The following is a 20,219-nucleotide window of genomic DNA, read 5'->3' as shown; positions in this document are numbered from 1 at the left end:
ATAGAGAACAAATTGAGGGTTGCTGGAGGGGAAGTATGCAAACAATCACATGAGTGTATTTAGAAGCGGATCTTCTTAGGCCTGTTAACAGCCACACGAGTGACCTTGAAAACAGATCCTTCCCCAGTAAGATCATGTGATGTCTGCAACCCAACAGACAACTTCCTCAGAAGTCCTCAGCTGGAACCAGCTGTGGAGAACAAATAGTTTCCATGGGTAACTTCCATGTTGGTGACCCATGGAAACTAAAATGATAGTAGTTTGTCATTGTAAGGTACTATGTTTTGGGTTATACAGAAACAGGTATTAGAGCACATAAGAAATAGTCATAGAAAAAAAAAAGAAAGAAATAGTCATAGAACAATATTTGATTATAATAATTTCATTTTACCTTCTTCCCTGGAATTCAGTAATACCAGATCCATAAAACAGAGGAATTCCTAAATAATCAAGTTTTTTGAGTTTTATCCAGCTTTTGACTGCAAAGACAAATTTAACAGGAAAAAATATATATTTTTAGAAATGTTATTTCTTACTTTTATACAGATCCTTAAACTTACTTAGCTAACCTAAACAGAAATTAGACCTTTCTAGTAAATGTTTTAAAGAATCAAATATATCTACCTAGTGGCTTCAAATTCATTTATCACTGTGATTAACATAAAAACATATATAGAAATTTTAAATTTAAGCAATTATAACCAAACAAAAGTAGTCATGGTCATAAAATGCATTAGTATCATATATAACAAGTGTTTTAATTCCTGAAAAAAGTCATTTCCTTATACATTAAATTCTAAAATACAACATATGTTCAAAAAATTAAAATAAAATAAAATAGAACATATGTTAACTACCAAAGAATCAGTAGAGAGATGTGTTTTTCTTTCCATTACTTAAAAATTTAAAGCCATGATAGTTGAAAAAATAGAAATTGGGCAGAAAAATCATCTTACTATGAAATTATTATACAGAAACTGCTTTGATTAAATTTAGTTTTTAAAAAATCAAATCTACTGAAACCATCAGGTAGCTTATTTTCCACTTTTATACCATATACGTTTAATGTGTAAGAGAGCTCTACGATAAACAATCAAGTTTAATGGATTCTATTTCTCACTCTGACATAGTTTAAGCAGTTAGTAAAGACTACTGTCGTAACATTTAGAAGGTTTTATTAAGAAAAACAAAGTTAATTATTGAGGTTAGTCTCATCATTCTTTTTCTTAAATAGAATGTAGAAGACCTTGACTATTATTATTTTTTATTCATATCAAGTTCCTAAAAGCTCTGCTTAGTCCACCTATATTGTACAGTATTTAAAAATGCTTCTGCTGTTCTTCAACTCTGCTCAGATTCATTTTGTATTCAATTCCTCTAACCAGTGTTTCTTACTTGTGATTCCAGCTCCAGTTAATTTCCCACCATTCAAGTTTCTAACACTTTTAACTTATGTTCTAAATCATTTTAATGCTTAATCATTTCCATACACCTTACACTAATCCATTCTATGTCCACTCTTTTTGTTTATACATCTACCACCCATTTTAATATTTCTTCCTTACAACTTTTGGCTCCAAATATTTCCTATGAAAGAAATTATATCATTCTACTACCTTTTATACTTAGAGAACTCCTGGTAGCTTAGATCAACAAGATCTTGACATTATATATAAAGTAGCAAAAATAACTTTGATTTGAGATATATAACCTAGTATATGTATATTATATCAACATTTATATATCATCTACCTTATTTTTATATAATAGTTAATTGTATCATTTTATAATAAAATTTCTAATAGGAAAGAATTTTCCAAAAGGCTAGAAAAACAGAAAAATATTAACATTCACTTTAGCAAGCCATATATATACATGTATGTGTGCGCGCGCGCGTGTGTGTGTGTGTGTGTGTGTATGGAAGTAGCTTGCTTTGCTAAATTTACTTACTATAGTCTTTTTTAGCAGCTCTTTGATAAAATTTAAGTTCTGAAAATAATGGGCCATTTTCTTGATATTCCTATAAAAGAAAGAACAATTACTTTTTAAGAAAAAAATAATCTTAAAGATAGATTTCATATTTTAACTGTGAAAATAAGAATATATATTCATAGTATATAAATAATGCTTGAGTCATTCATTATAAAACAGGAATCAAATTTCCATTAAAAATCTTAGAAAAGCACTAAATAAACTTGGAAAATCTCATGTTTAAATTTATACACTGTAATGATATCTCTACACAATCTTATATATGAAAGTAGTCTTCTAATGGAAAGAACTTACTAAAAGCACTGAGAATTTTATATATACATATGAAAGATATTCAATGTCTACCGATATGGACATCAGGGTAGATATACTGCAAACTCCCTCAGGGTTCATTCACACATGATACCTTTACTAAGTATCTACTATATTTCATATATATTTCATTGTACTAGGCATAAGAGATATAAACAATATAAAACCTCACCTTTGCCTTTAAGGACCTTACCACCTAGAGAAAAGAGGAAGGAAGGGAACACAGGAGAGGAGAGAGCCAGATAGGATACAAAGATGATAAATGCCAACACAGAGAAACACAGTTCTCCAGTCTCCACATTTTAATAATGTGAAAATGTACTATAACACTAAATTTATTAATAAGTAGAATTATAAAAGCTAAGTTAAAGAATGTTTTTACAAAGATACAAGGTATAAAGCAGAAAACAAAAAAGTGAAGTATACATGAAATACAAATTTAAGAGCAACACTTACCACTTTTATTACATGTCTTGCCTCATTATCTGGTTTATTTGTGGGGAAAGCTGCAGAACAAAACATAGGGTGGAGGAGAGAGACAGTTGTTCCCAATTACTGAATGTCTACTATAACCCAGATACCATGCTAAGCATTTTACATATATTTATTTATTAAATCCTCCAAGAACCTCTTCTGGTAGGTATCATCTTCATGTTACACAAGATCCTATTAAGGTTCAAAAATAATTTGAATAATTTGCTAAGAAGTGCAGATTGGGGACTGAAACTCAATCTACCGGGCACCATAGCCCACACATGCCATAAACCATATTCAAATACTCAAACACGGAAACCAACAGATACTAATCACACAGATCCAAATGTAGGGGAAAATATTTTCTAGATATGCAGCATTAAACCCAGTATATCATAAATAGTAAAACCTACTGATACAATTTTACAAAATTAAAGTCTATGACAATTCAGAAATGAAATCTGATTCATCTTAACTAGAAAGTTCAAAACAATTTCTATGTGGCAAAATTCTAAATCAAGTGAAAATGAGAATAAACTCTTTTAAAAATCATCTTGTGAACCTGCTGATGAATCATCCCTACATTAAAGAATATGTATCTCCTATAAATCTCATTTCAAGTTATTTCACTTCATTTTATTATTTGCCACTTGCATTTTAAAAAATTTCTTATCGGGCAGCCCAGGTGGCTCAGCAGTTTAGCGCCGCCTTCAACCCAGGGTGTGATCCTGGAGACCCGGGATCGAGTCCCACATCAGGCTCCCTGCATGGAGCCTGCTTCTCCCTCTGTCTGTGTCTCTGCCTCTCTACGTCTCTCATGAATAAATAAATAAATAAAATATTTTTTAAAAAAGTTCTTATCTATTTATCCTTTAGATAGGCTCCACAGTCAACCTGGGGCTCGAACTCACAACCCCAAGATCAAGAATCACATGCTTTACCAACTGGGCCAGCCAGGTGCTCCCCTGCATTTTAGATATAGTAATCCAACTTCTAAAATTCCACTGTTCAAATTTTTAAATCAAATCAGTCCTTTCATGTATTTTACCTAAATTATTTAAACATTATGGTTTTCAAACCTTGATAAGTCAATGTGTATATTTATTTGTACTGTGAAAGTCTAGAATCTTGTCATTCATCTCTTCACTCTTCATCCATTCAATGCTTCATTCATTCCACTAACCAAAAATTATCATGAAGCTAGAATTTGCAAGGCATTGTGTCAAGCATCAGTAGTATATTTAAAGGAAAATGAAAGGAAGAAAGGTGGAGCTAGTATTGATTATGATTCAGTATCCACAGCTAACAGATGGAGAACAATATCAATTCTTCCAGTATATTTTCAGTATGTTCATCAGATGCTATCCTCTTATGACTACTCTTAACATTTCTCCTTCTCTTTTCTCCTAACTCCATCAGCTTTCCTCTTTTTCACATGACAGATGTAAAAAAAAAAAATGGCAAATTTATCACAATATATATCAATTCTACTTTACAGTTGAGCAACTCATGCACAACTTTTTTAACTGTTCTCCAAGAATTTTTATGTCAGCATGCTATCAACCATTTGAAGAAATTATTACTTCAGGGTTAGTTGATATTAGATATAAAATACGAACACAGACCTCTTTCCAAAGAAACAAAATTTATTTGTATCAAGTAATTTTTACCCTTTCACCTTTATACATGTAAAGTCATTTCACTGTCACTCATGCGGTAATCCCAAAGGAAATCCAGGAGGGATGGATTACCCATACCCAAGGCAAGAAAAAACTAAAGAAAGTCTATACAAAAGAAGAGGTCCAGTCCTGTTATAGAAGAAGGGGTAAGAAAAGACTTTCTTTCCACCCTACAACAGACTTTTCTTAGTAGTGTGGAGCCCGAGCCTGTGGAGAAGCTGCCCTGCCCTGACGCTGGTCCATTCAGTGCAGTACTCACTCCTTCTGGGCAAGTGTCTTTGCTTCCTGAGGTAGAAGTTGGTAGAAACTTCCTGCTTCTTGTCTAAAAGCAAGTAGCCACATCAGCAAACATAACAACAAGCCCAACAGATGTAAGCAGAAAAGCACAGAAGAAAAATTAGTTTCAACTAGATAAATAACTTATTTGGGTTCGAATGGGAAAAGAGATATCCAACCAGTTCAAAGAGCTGCTCTTTGCTGATTTCAATCAGTATAGCCCTATTACTTTATAGCCTTTCACATGATTTCACATGACTATAACTATATGTTGACATATATTCAAAACACCCCACACTTGTCATCTTAACAGATCACTACACCACAATGTGGAGAACAGACTGAAGGGGAGCCAGAGTAGATACTAACTGACCAGTAAGGATTTAATTTTGATAGATCAGAGGAAAGAGGACCACAGCTTGGACTAGACTATCAGTGGCAAATAAAGAAAAAAGAGCAGATTCCAGAGATTTCAGAAAGTGAAACTGTTAGGACTTGATAAAGGAAGCAAAGCGATCTTGTTGAGTAGGTTACTACTGATTAATCTACTCAGGGTTGAAAAGAATGATCAATCACAGATAGTGATAGTCTTGAAATTACAGGAGTCTCATATCTTAATTTAAATTTCTGACCAGAGACCTAAGGAGCTGCTAAAAAATGCATATTGCACATACAGGATACCTGCCCTCCTAGCACTTTTTTCTATTCACTGAGAACTGTCTGGCTTTTCCTTTGAGGAACTAAACCTCCTGCTACCCATGTGAACTTAGTAGGGCTGTGTAACACAGTATACCTGCCCTTACATCTCAGAGTTGGGGACATGACTAAACCTGACTAACTGGAATATACAGCTCATTGGCCACAGTAACCAGTTCAGAAGAGTAATGTGCACCAACTAGGTAAAAAGTTATTTCCTAGGATGGCAGTACAATGCTATGTAACAGAAGAAGACCATAAGCTGAAAGGATACCAAATCCTAGAAATTACTTTCCTCATCTACATGGAAAATCAAGTCTGAAAATCAAATCCGACACTGAAAAGAAGTAAGGTCAAGGCAGAAAGAGGGAGAGGGCCCTGTTGACATTGCTTAAGCTCTACACTATGCATACCAGAAACCAGAAAAGCCCTATATTTCTCAGTTATAAGAGTTAAGAAATCCCTCTTTTGCTTAAATATATTTTGGCTTCTGACAACCAAAGACTTACACAGGAAGGAACTAGAAAAACTAGAATATGATGGAGTCTGGTAAACAATGTCAATAAAGTAGCACACTAGATAAACCGAAAACCTTCTTCTACAAAATAAACAAGATGTTGACTATAATAAATCAAACTTTCTTATAAATAAAGAATTGATCTGGTTAAATAAATACATAGCCCAAAACAGAAAGAACTCTAAAACCAGAGGGAAATGTACATGAGCATTAATGTTCTACACTATGCTGCAGGCCTAAAAGAGGCTGCCCACTCTGGTCAACCAAGTATATCAAGTGTCAAAGCCCTCTTGGGGGAAAAAACTAAGTCTTTGGGCCTGCAACAGGCAGATATCTGAAGTTAAGATAGCCACATAAAGTCAGATTTTCCCACTGCTATGCCTTCAGTAGTGTGAAACATTAAAAATAAGAAAGAGAAAGAAATGGGGAGATAGGGGAAGAGGAGAAAGGGAAAAAGGGAAGCAGAGGTAAAGAACGAAAGCAAGAGAGACTTCACCACTGTCAAACCCAGACAGAAAAGCAAAAACAAAACATCCCACCTTGTTGTGGCTAAGGCGCTGAGCATGAGGAAAAGTAATCTTTCCTGATTAGTTACTTTATAGCTGCCTTCAGGAATTTGAAGCTCAAATTGACCCAGCAGTATGATACAGGGACTTGAAGCCAAATGATAACCCAAAACACCTTGCAGAAGCAAAAGAAACAAATCTTCAAGAGACAGGCTGGACCCACATGATTATCAGATATAAAACATGGCTAAAGGTGAGTAGATGATCCAACACAGGAAAGAAATAAACAAAAGGCATAAACCCCAAGAAACACAGACCTCCCATATAGCTCAAATAGCTACTTAAAATAGTAGCAGACAAAAAGTATCAGTAACATAAGAAACAATGTAAAATGTTCTATGAAAAAACAAACAAATTCAAAAAATATGAGAGATCTAAGAGACAGTGACCAAAAACGAAATACATTAGAATTCCAAGAGGAAATATGGGAGTAAGTTTGATTTGGAATTGTCAAATACTGGAAATAACACAAAATCTATCTTCAGGAGAATGTATAACAAATTGTATTTAGTCATACTATGAAATGCATTGTATCAAAAATGAATGAAATACAGATATAGTAGTAATATAGATATATCTTAGATATAATGTTGAGTGAAAAAAACATAAAACAATGCATACTGACTATTATATAAATTAAAAACCCACCAGTTATATTTGTTTAGGGATACATACATACACAATAACTATAATGAAAAAAGTAAAATAAAAACCATAAAGAGCCTAGAAAGTGTTTCACTATTACAAGGTAGGGAAGAGATGTAAGAGTTTCTAGAGTGATGGTTATATTGATATGTTATATGCTTGACCAGGATGGGGATTATAAGAGTCTTGATACTAGATACATTTTCTTGATAAATTATGTTTATGTTGCGTGCACTTTACTATATATTAATACATGTAATACAAAATCATTAATATTTAAAACCTAATGAATAGCCTAAATAGTAGATGAAATAGAGCTACAAAGAGTAAAATAGATTAGATATGAAAAAATACTCTTGAATTCACCACACAGAAATATAGAGACATAAAATACGAAGATGAGATTATGAAACACCACGGAAATATGTGACAGAAACACAATTTTCCAAAAAGCTCCAGAACTGGAGGACAGAGAGAACAGAAGACAGCCATTTTTGAATAAATAATATTTCATAACTATCAAATATGATAAAAGTCACGAACCCTCTCATTTAAGGATCACAAGTTCCCGGCAAGATAAATAATATCTGTATGCCACCCCACCATAGTCAAACTGCAGAACATTAAAGACAAAGTTCTAACAAATAACTCAATAAAAAATATTAGATTACATACAAAAGATAGATGAAGTGACAGTAGACTTCTCAACAGCAACAAGGCAGTAAGACATTGAATAATATCATATTCATATGCTGAGAGAAAATAATTACCAATCTAGAATAAGGTACACTAAAAACATGAACAACAATAATGTATAAAATAGTAACATGGTGACTAGAGGTACAGTGTTGAAATGCCATGTATTTATCCAGGAGAAAAGTGGAGACAGTGATGAGCTTCCTAGTTTATTAAATCAAGAGAGTGTATCGAGGTTACAAGTAACCACTAAAATAATAGAAATAAAATTCGGAACTTCAAAATCAGTAAAGAAAAAAGAATAAAGAAAACCTAAAAATCTAAGAGAAGTTTGGAAAAGAATATGTTCTTCTAAAAAAAAAAAAAGCAGAGTAAATATAAAATGTTATAAGTGAAATAAATTAAAATATCAATTTTATATCAGCTTTTAAACGTACTTTTTTAATATTTTATTACCTCTGAAATTTGAATGCATCTTACAACCAAAGACATCTTATAGTTGCTGCTGACCATATAGCAGTTTGACAGTCACAAACCTAGTCCCAGATGTCTATTTGTCTTCACTTCAATTGAGTCATATACATTGCTGATAGCATTACATGTTCCACTTAATTGTCATTTACAATGATTTGTGCATGTAGAAAAATTAATTAATTAACCAGTCCAAAACAGAAAAATGGGACATAAACTTGATATTAGTGAAAAAAAAAATGTTCTTTAAGATAGGACTGCAACACTGAGTGCTCTATGAGTTCCATATGTAAGACTATTTTAAAGGTATTGTGTCATAGTTTAATGGGCACTATTAGGTATTAGATATAAAGCATATCTTACATAAACACAAAAAGACTGATTCAAGAAGAAGAAAATTATGAACTTTTAAGCATCTAAGACTCAACAAATGTATATAAAAAATTATATATCTTAAATCATGGACACCTTAGATGTGGAAAAAAAAAAAAAAACATGCCAGTAATCATAACATATTTGAGTAGACTAAGTTCACCAGATAAGAAACCACAGGATCGTTAGAAAAATAAATAAATGTATACTAACTATGAGACACAACTAAAACATAATGATACAGAGAAAATAAAAAGATTAATAAACTAGCCAAAACAGCCTGGAAAAAAAAAAAAAGGCTGGAATATGTATTTTCAAAATTACAGAACTCTCAGGAAAGAAGAATTACTAGATATAAAGTCAGTCCAACCTAATCATTAAAAATGATTCAATGAAAAAAATGATCCAATAGAAAGACTAAAATTCATGAACTTGAAATCATCTGGTATTGTTCCTTAATATAGAAATAAAAAACCAGCAGAATTAAAGGAAAAAAAATGAAAAAGCACAAAAATCATGGAAGACTTCTAAACAACTTCATAATGTATAGGCAAGCAGACAAAAATAAATTGGAATAATACAATTAACAGTTTTTATCTAAAGACCACATAAGATAAAATAATTAAAGGACATACATTCTTTTCAAACATAAAACATTTTTTTAACTGCCTGTAATTTTACCCAAAAACCAAGCTTTCTCAAATTATCAAAGAATAATGCCTACACCCTAGGTCAAAGAAGAATCACAAAGGAATTTAGAAAATACACAGAACTGAGTACTAAAAATATCATATTGAAGCTAGTTAGCATATAGTGAATAAGTACATATTTATGACTTGTTTTTCACTGATAATGTAAGCTTTACAAAGATGGAAATATTTGGTTTTATTTAGATGTTTCCCAAGAACCTCAAATAGGGTCTAATAAGCATTCATTAAATATCTGATGAATAGGAGGGGGTCCCTGGGTGGCTCACCGGTTTCGCGCCTGCCTTCAGCCCAGGGCATGATCCAGGAGTCCTGGGATCGAGTCCCGCATCGGGATCCCTACATGGAGCCTTGCTTCTCCCTCTGCCTGTGACTCTGTCTCTCTCTCTGTATGTCTCTCATGAATAAATAAAATCTTTTTTAAAAAAATTCAAATAAATAAATATCTTATGAATAATTTAATGAATGCAAGTAGTACTTAGAAATTAATTTTTAAGGAGGATTTAAGATGGTGGAGTAGTGGGAGGCACCCTGGGGCTTGCCTCATCCCTCAAATACAGCTAGATTGGCATCAAAACATTTTGAACTAGGAAATCGATCTGAGAGATAAAGAGAATAATCTGCACAATTAGAGGGTGAGAACATGGTTGCTGCAAGGTTCAGAGACATGAATTGGGAGACAGAAAAGCTGCGCTACCAGGTAGTGGGTGGGATCCCTTTTTGTGGGAGGAGGACAGGGAGAAAAAGGGAGAGAGACCAGGGTGTTGTGTCTGCACAAGAGTAATTTTCCCTAGGACCACTGACTGGGGATTCGAGAGAAACTGTGGTGAGTTTTTTACAAACAGCGGAGCTCAAATTCTGAGGTTTTGGAAGTCTACGCCTTTTGCCAGAATCAAGCCAGGCAGGCATTTATGCTCCTGGAGAGGGAAGACAGAGGCCCAGGAGTGGAAGGCCGACAATGTGGCGTGGGGATGCCCTGGGTAACACTGGGAGAGGATGTTTCCCTTCCCAGGGTATGTCCTTTCCAAGGACCAGGTACCTGGTAGGTGTCACTGAGCAGCCACTCAACAGCAGGGGACAGGAGGAGGGCACAGAGGGCAGATAGACTGCTCACAGCTTTCTGCTGTGCTTCACCATAGACTACAGGCATCCACATGCCTGTGTGACTGCTTTTCTGACAGAGTGGATCCAGGCACGGCATTGCCAGGCTCTCCTTTGGGGGGAGCAGGGCAGGTCCACACCTTGCTGAGTCCTTTAAGATATGGATTTCTAAATCCCAGGTGCATGCTGAAATAAAACACAGAAAGTGATGCAGGGTGTGCTGACAGCCCTTGCATGGACAGGTTGAGGGCAGAGATATGAAGGAGGCATGGGCCACAGAAGGGGAGACTGTTTGCTTTTCTGTGAGGGCTTCCTGAGCAGCTGCGGCCATGAGTTCCCCTCCCAGGAACTAGGGGGTAGGGTAATGCCATCTTCCACCTGTCCCATACTCACCAGCACAGTCTGACTTCAGTGAGCAACACAGCACCCCCAGCAGAGGATGGGGTTGCTTACACCAAACCCCACCCCCCCGCACCCTGCAGGGACATTTTTAATAGGGCAGGTCTCTCAGTGGAGCCAATGGAGCAGGCGTCTCCCTCAAGGTACCAACACAGGCCCCCTGCACATACCAAGTCTCCTGATCATAGAGTGCTCCAAAGCATCCATCACCTTCAGTTCTGGTGGAAATAGGACCAGGCTTTTCCTTTTCTTTCTCTTTTCTTGGGACTCAATCTTATAGTTTTTTGTTTGTTCGCTTTTCTCATTTTTTTTGGATCAGGCTTCTTTCTTTCTACCTTTCTTTCTCTTTCTTTCTTTTGCTTTGGAATTAGGCTTATAGTTTTTTCTTTCTTTGTTTCCTTTTTTCTTCCTTTTCTCTCTCTCTCTTTTTTTTTTTTTTTTTGAGCAGGTTTTGTTTTTTATTGTTGATGTTGTTTTTTAAGAGGGGTGAAAGAGGGGCAGAGGGAAAGGGAGAGAGAGAGAGAGAATATTACGCAGGCTCCATCCCAGAGTGGAGCCTAATGCAGGGCTCAATCTCACAACCCTGAAATCATGACCTGAGCTGAAATCAAGAGTTAGACACTTAACCAACTGAGCCACCCAGACTGCCTTTATTTTTTTAATTAGACTTATCCTAACAAACAAATCAAAGCACACCTAATTAAAGGCCCAAATATCCCCAATGTAAGCAAGGTGGAACTCTGCAGATGACTGACCTGTGGGAAAGAACAGCCAAAACATAATAGCAGAGTGCAGACAGCATACACCAGAAACTCTTCCTGAAGCAGCAGGCCTTGGATAGTATATGAGCTCTTCTTTTTTTTTTTTTTTTTTTTTTTTTTTGAGCTCTTCTTAATATAGTAATATTACTGAGGAGCAGACAACACAATGAAGACAGAAACCTAGACCTAATGACAAGGTGGAGGAAATCTACTCAAAAGAAAGATAACAATAAATCACAACCAGGGACTTGCTCAAAACAGATATAAGCATTATATCTGAACAAGAGTTTAGCTGGACTTGAAAAAAATCATGGAAGATACCAGAGAAACCCTTGCTGCAGAGATAAAAAGAACTGAAGTATTTATTTCAGGCTGAAATAAAAAATACTATAATAAGCGAGATGTAAAACTGACTGGAAAACTGCTATAACAGATGTAAAACAGACTGGTTAACAATGAGGATGGAAGAAAGAGGAAAGAATATGTGATACAGAAGATAAAATTATGGAAAATAATGAAGCTAAAAAGAAGAGAGAAAGAAAACTATTAGATCACAACTACAGATTTAGGGAACTCATAAAGTACAATAACATCCATATCATAGGAGTCCCAGAAGAGGAGCAGAAAAAGGGGGCAGAAGGCTTATTTAAGCAAACTATACCTGAAAAATTCCTTAACCTGGGGAAGGAAACAGGCATTCAAGTCCAAGAGGCACAAATAACTCCCCTCAAAATCAATAAAAGTAGATCGACACCTAGACATATCATAATGAAACTTAAAAAATACAAAAATAAAGAGAATTCTGAAAATAGCTAGAGAAAAAAGATCCTTAACCTACAAGGGTAGAAAAATATGGTTAGCAGCAGATTGGTCCACAGAAACTTGACAGGGCAGAAGAAAGTGGCATGATATATTCAACATGCTAAATGGGGAAAATATGCAGCCAAGAATACTTTATCCAGCAAGGCTGTCATTCAGAATTGAAGGAGAGATAAAGAGTTTCCAAGACAATCAAAAATTAAAGAAGTTCATAAACATTAAATCAGCTCTGCAAGAAATATTAAAGAGTACCTTCTGAGTGGAAAAGATAAACCAAAAGCAATTAAGATTGGAAAGCAACAGAGACAATCTACAGTAACAGCGACTTTACCGGTAATACAATGACACTACATTCATATCTATCAATAATTATTCTGAATGTAAATGGACTAAATGCTCTAATCAAAAGATATAAGGTGCTAGAATGCATAAAGAAAACAAGACCACCAATATGCTGCTTATAAGTGACTCATTTTAGATCCAAAGTGAGGGGATAGAGAACATTTATCATGCTAATGGACATCAAAAGAAAGCTGGAGCAGCCATACTTATATCAGACAAACTAGATTTTAAACCAAAGACTATATATAATAAAATATGAAGAAGGGTACTAATATAGGAGTGTATCCGACACGAAGACCTAACAATTGTAAATATTTATGCCCTCAACTTGGGAACACCCAAATATAAAAATTAATTAATAACAAATTTAAAGAAACTGATAATAATATAAAAATAATAGTAGAGGACTTTAACACACCACTCAATGGACAGACCATCTAAGCAGAAGATAAACAAGAAAACAAGGGCTTTGAATGACACATGGACCAGATGGACTTCATCCTACAGAAGTCCAGAATATTTCATCCTACAGAATATTTCATCCTAAAGCAGAACACACATTCTTTTCAAGCACTCATGGAACATTACCCAGAATAGATCACACAGTGGGTCACAAAACAGGACTCAACCAGTACAAAGAGATTGAGATCATACCATGCATATTTTCAGACCACAATGCTATGAAACTTGAGGTCAATCACAAGAACAAATTTGGAAAGACCTCAAATACATGGAGGTTAAAGAACATTCTACTAAAGAATGGGTTAACCAGGAAATTAAAGAAGAAATTAGAAAACACGTGGAAGTAAATGAAAATGAAAACATGACAGTCCTGTGACCTTTGGGACACAGCAAAAGTGGTCATAAGAGGAAGTATATAGCAGTAACAAGCCTTCCTCAAGAAGCAAGAAGAAAAGCCACAAGTATACAACCTAACCTTCCACCTAAAGGAGCTGGAAAAAGAACAGCAAATAAATCCTAAAACCAGCAGAAAGTAAACAGTAAATATTAGAGCAGAAAGAAATGATAAAGAAATTTAGAAACAAACAACAAATAGTAGAGCAGATCAACAAAACTAGGAGCTGGTTCTTTAAAAGAATTAACAAAACTGATAAACTCTTAGCCAGATTTATCCAAAAGAAAAGAGAGATGTCCCAAATCATGACTAAAAAGATCACTACCAACACCGCAGAAATACAATTATAAGAGAATATTATGAACAATTATGTGCCAGTAAATTGGGCAATCTGGAAGAAATGGATAAATTCTTAAAAACACATAAAGACTGAAACTGGAAGAAATAGAAAATTTGAATAGACCCATAGCCAGCAAAGACATTGAATTTGTAATTAAAAATCTCCCAATAAACAAGAGTCCACAGTCGATGGCTCCCTAGGGAACCAGAATTGAAGGAGACATTCAATTCTGACTCCAGACATTTAAAGAAGAATTCTACCAGACATTTAAAGAAGAATTAATACCTATTCTTCAAGAAATGGAAGGAAAATTCCTAAACTCATTCTGTGAGGCCAGCATTACTTTGATTCCAAAACCAGACAGCGACCCCATTAAAAAGGAGAATTACAGACCAATAGCCCTGGTGAACATGCAAAAATTCTCAGCAAGATACCAGCTAATCAAATCCAACAGTACATTAAAAGGTTTATTCATCATGATCAAGTGGGATTTATTCCTGGGTTGCAGGGATGGTTCAATATCTGCAAATCACTCAATGTGATACACCACATTAATAAAAGAAAGAGTAAGAGCCATATGATTCTCTTGATAGCTGTGGAAAAAACATTTAACAAAATACAGCACCTTTTCTTAATAAAAACCCTCAAAATAGGGATAGAAGGAACACACCTCAACAACATAAAGGCCATATATTGCAGACCCCCAGCTAATATCATCCTCAATGGGGAAATCTGGGAGCTTTTCCCCTAACATCAGGAACACGACAGCAATGTCCACACTTCTACCACTGTTGTTCAACATAGTACTGAAAGTCCCAGCCTCCACAATCAGACAACCAAAAGAAATAAAAGGCATCCAATTATCAAGGAAGAAGTCAAACTTTCACTATTTGGGTACATGACATGATACTCTATGTAGAAAACCAAAAGGCTCCAATAAAAAATTGCTAGAATTGATCCATGAATTCAGCAAAGTCACAAGATACAAAACCAACATACAGAAATCTCTTGGATTTCTATACACCAATAATGAAGAAGCAGAAAGAGAAATCGACGAAATGATCCCATTTACTATTCCACAAAAACCAATAAGACACCTAGGAATAAACCTAACCAAATAGGTAAAAGATCTGTACTCTGAAAACTACAGAACATTTACGAAACGAATTAAAGAAGACACAAAGAGATGGGAAAACATTCTATGCTCATGGATTGGAAGAACAAATATTGTTAAAATGTCTATACTACACAAAGCAATCAACACATTTAATGTAATCCCTACCAAAATCCCAATTCCTAGAGGAGAACACATGCAGCAACCTCTTTGACGTTGGCTATAGCAACTTCTTACTAGAGGTGTCTTCAGGGGCAAGGGAAACAAAAGCAAAAATAAACTACTGGAACTTCAGCAAGATAAAAAAGTTCCGCATAGTGAAGGGAAAATCAACAAACTGAAAATCTACTGAACAGGAGAAGATATTTGCAAATGACATAATGAATAAAGGGCTAGTATCCAAAATCTGTAAGAACTTATCAAACTCACACACCAAAATTAAATAATCCAGTTAAGAAATAGGCAGAATAAATGAACAGACATTTCTCTAAAGAAGACAAATGACTAACAGACACATGAAAAAGTGATCAACATCACTCATCATCAGGGAAATACAAATCAAAACCATGATGAGATACCACCTCATACCTGTCTGAATAAATTAACAACAAAGGAGACAACAAATGTTGGCAAGGATGCAGAGAAAGGAGAACCCTCTTACACTGTTGGGAAGGGATGCAGACTGGCACAGCCACTGTGGAAAACAGTGTGGAGGTTCCACAAAAGGTTAGAAATAGATGTATCCAATGACCCAACTATTACACTACTAGGTATTTATCTAAAGGACATAAAAATACTGATTTGAAGGAGCAACATGCACCCCAGTGTTTATAGCAGCACTATTGACAATAGCCAAATTTTATATATAACAGAATATTACTCACTTATCAAAAAGCGGTAATCATCAAGGTAGGATAGAACTGGGTCAAAACACACACAGAACAAAGGAACAGAATAGAGAACCCATAAATGGACCCACAACTATATGGTCAACTCATCTTCAACAAAGCAAGAAAGAATACCCAATGGAAGAAAGATAGTCTCTTCAACAAATCATGTTGGGAACATTGCACAGCTACATGCAGAAGAATAAAACTAGATGACTTTCTTATATGATGTACAACAATTAATTCAAAATGTCTGAAAGACCTAAATGTGAGGCAGGAATCTATCAAAATCCCTACCAAAATAGTATCAGCATTTTTCAAGGAGCTAGAATAAATAATTCTAAAATTTGTATTGAACCAGAAAAGACCATGAATAGTCAAAGAAATGTTAAAAAATAAAACCAAGGCTGGAGGCCTCACAATTATGAACTTTAACCTGTATTACAAAGTGGTAACACACACACACACACACACACACACACACACACACACATATCCCACATCTTCTTTATCCATTCATCAGTCAATGGACATCTGGGCTCTTCCCATAATTGTAACACTGACAGGTCTTGATACAGTCTTAAGTTTTGGGGGCTATTTAAAACAAAAACAAAAAAGGCACCTAGGACAATTAGCTTGAACACTGAAGTAGGAGCTTGAGCTGAAGATTCATTTCCTACACAAGACCACTTTGTCATGTCTGGAAGAGATGGCTCTTCTATCTAATGCACAGAAACAAAGAGAATCAAGGAAAATGAAGAAACAATGGAATATCTTCCAAAGAAAAAAAAAAGATTCCTAAAACAGATCTTTATGAAAAGGAGATAAGTGATTTACCTGACAGTTCAAAATAATGATTATAAAAATGATTAATGAACTCAGGAGAGCAATATATGAACAAAGTAAGATTCCTTTTTTAAAACAATTTTATTTATCTCTTCATGAGAGACACAGACACAGAGAGAGGTAGAGACATAGGGAGAGGGAGAAGCAGGCTCCCTGCAAGGAGCCCAATGTGGGACTTGATCCCAGAACTCCAAGATCACGTCCTGAGCTGAAGGCAGATGCTCAACCGCTGAGCCATGCAGGCGTCCTGAACAAAGTAAGACTTCCACAAAGAAAGAAAAAAAAACTAAAAAGCACAAAACAAATCACAGAGCTGTAGAATGTAATAAATGAACAAAAAAATCCAATAGAGAGATTGCTTCAACAGCAGACTAGGTAAAATGGAAGAAAGGATCAGTGAACTCAAAGACAAGGCAACTGAATTCACAAAACTAGAGAAGCAGTAAGAATAAAAGAAGGAAAAGAGTAAAGATAGCTTAAGGGATTTATGGGATACCATCAAGCTGACCATTATATGCACTATAAGGGTCTCTGAAGGAGAAAAGAGAAAGGAGCAGAAAGATTATTTAAAGAAGTAATGGCTGAAAACTTCCCTAACCTGGGGAAAGAAACAGACATCCAGATCCAGGAAACACAGTACCAAACAAGATTAATCTAAGGGGACCCACACTGAGACATATTATTATTAAATTCCCAAAAGTTGCAGTCTAGGATAGAATCTTAAAAGCAGTAAGAGAAAAGCAACTTTCTATGTATGAGAGAATCTCCATAAATCTAATAGTGGATTTTCAACAGAAACTTTGCAGGACAGAAAAAAGAGATGATATAGTCAAAGTGTTAGAGAAAAAAAACCAAAGACCCAAGAATCCTCTGGTTGCAAATTTGTCCTTCACAATTAATGGTTTCATAAAGTTTTCAAAGCAAAAGTTGAAAGAATTCATAACAAGACTCATCTTACAAGAAATGTTAAAGGGAGTGCTTAAGTTGAAACAAAAGGACATTAATTTTCAAAGTGAAAATATATAAAGGTAAAAAACTAATTGGTAAAATATACAGTTAAATTCAGAATATGTTAACATTGTAATAGATGGTAAATCACTTGTAATTGTACCATAAAGGTTAAAAGACAAAAATATAAAAAGAACTATAACTATAATAATTTATTAATAAATAAACAGGACAAAAGCATGTAAATTTTGACAATAAAAACATACAATCTAAGGAAAAGCAGTATAAAGACGTAGAGCTTATGAATATGTTGAAAGTTATTACCAGCTTGACACAGAGTGTTATGTTTTACATAAGTCTCATGGTAACTAATAAAAACTTATAGTAGAAACACAAAAAATAAAGCAATCAAAGCATACCACCACGAAAATAAATCAATTCACAAAGGAGAAGAGCAGGAGAAGAAATGAAAGAACTATAAAACAGCTGGAAACAATTACCAAAATGGTAATAGAAAGTCCATATACCTATCGATAATTACTTTAAACGTAAATGGACTGAGCTCTCCAATCAAAACACACAGAATGATTGAATAGCACATTAAAAAAAAAAAAAAAAAGAAAGAAAAAAAAAAGATCCAACTATACGATGCCTGTAAGGGATTCACTTCAGCTTTAAAGACACACAGAGACTGGAAGTGAAGGAAAAAAAAAAAAAAAGAAAAAAGAAAGATGTTCCAAGTCAATGGAAACCAAAAGAAAGCAGGGGAAGCTGTACTAATAGCAAACAAAACAGACTTTAAAACAAAATCTGTAATGAGATAATGAAAAAGGGATTAATTAATCAAGAGAATATAACAAATATTAAATAATAAATATTTACATAGCAAACTTAGGTACACCTAAATATAAAAAGCAAATATTAACATATCTGAAAGAGGAAACAGCAATACAAGGATTATTAGTGGGTTTCAATATCCTAATTGTAACAATGAATAAATCATCATACAAAACGTCAATTAAAAATCACCGGACTTCAGGACACCTGGGTGACTCAGTCAGTTAAGCACCTGCCTTTGGCTCAGGTCATGATCTCAGGGTCCTGGAATTGAGCCCCATATTGGCTCCTTGCTCGGCAGGGAACCTGCTTCTCCCTCTCTCTCTGCTCCTCCTCGCAACTCGTGCCCTTTCACTCTCTCACTAAAATAAATAAAATCTTTACAAAAAATTTGAAAAAGCACTAGACTTCAATTATATGTTAAACAAGATGGAGTTAATGGACATATACAGAACAGACCTTCCAATAGCAGGATACACATTCTTCTCAAGCACAAATGGAATGTCTTCAAGATAAGTCAGGTTAAGTGACCAAAATCGACTAAATTTCTTTAAGAAATTGAAATCATACCCAGTATCCTTTCTGACCACAATGGTACGAAATTATAAATCAATTACAAGAAGAATACTAGAAAATTCACAAAAATATGGAGACTGACCAACATGCTCCTGAATGACCAATGGCTTAAAAAATTAAAAAAGGAAAAAAGTTATACAACTCAACACACACACACACACACACACACACACACACACAGAGTCTGATTAAATGAGCAGAGGACCTAGATAGACATTTTTCCAAGAAGACAAAGATGTCCAACAGACACATGAAAAGATGCTCAACATCATTAATCATTAGGGAAATACAAATCAGAACCACAATGAGATACCTTACACCTGTCAGAATGGCCAAAATCAAAACAAGAAATAAAAAATGTTGGCAAGTATGTAGAGAAAAGGGAACTTTCACACACTGTTGGTGGAAATATAAGTTGGTACAGCCACTGTGGAAAACAGTATGGAGGTTTTTCAAACAATTAAAAATGGAAATACCACATGATCTAATAATCTAATAATTCCACTACCAGGTATTTACCCAAAGAAAAATGAAAACATTAATTCCAAAAAGTATATTTACCTCTATGTTTATTGCAGCATTATTTGCATTAGCCATGATAGAAAGCAATCTAGGTGTCCATCAATGGTTGAATGCATAAGGAAGGTATCTTAAACACACACACAAATACTACATGGGCATAAAAAAGAATGATTGTGCTATCTGCAAAACACTGATGAACCTAGAGGGTATGATGCTAAGTGAAATAAGTCAGACTGACAAATACCATGTTATTTCACTTATAAGTGGAAGATTTTTTAAAAAACGAATAAATAAAACAAAAAGCAGAATCAGACCTATAAATACAGAGAACAAAATAATGGTTACCAGAGGGAATGTGGGTGGGAGCATGGGCAAAATGAGTGAAGGGGAGTGGGATACACAGACTTCCAGTTATAGATGACTAAGTCATGGGAATAAAAGACAAGCATAGAGAATACAGTCAATAGT

The 20,219-nt window shown here is 34.8% G+C and overlaps 1 protein-coding gene across 4 annotated transcripts in view; it reads right to left on the bottom strand.

Moving 5' to 3' along the window:
- The window catches only part of VRK2 (VRK serine/threonine kinase 2), a 113,095-nt gene that overhangs the window by 68,973 nt on the left and 23,903 nt on the right, over positions 1–20,219 (bottom strand). For all 4 annotated transcript variants that reach the window (XM_041754720.1, XM_041754721.1, XM_041754722.1 and 1 more), the window contains 3 exons: positions 2,761–2,810; positions 1,951–2,020; positions 392–479 (listed from right to left, as the gene is read on the bottom strand). In XM_041754720.1, coding sequence (XP_041610654.1) covers positions 392–479; positions 1,951–2,020; positions 2,761–2,810 — 208 coding nt within the window. The remainder of the gene's footprint in view (positions 1–391; positions 480–1,950; positions 2,021–2,760; positions 2,811–20,219) is intronic.

The sequence above is a fragment of the Vulpes lagopus genome, chromosome 5 (assembly GCF_018345385.1).
Source record: "Vulpes lagopus strain Blue_001 chromosome 5, ASM1834538v1, whole genome shotgun sequence".
Classification (NCBI taxonomy): Eukaryota; Metazoa; Chordata; class Mammalia; order Carnivora; family Canidae; genus Vulpes; species Vulpes lagopus.
Note: the sequence above shows the minus strand (reverse complement) of the source record. Positions and strands in the feature narration are given on the sequence as shown.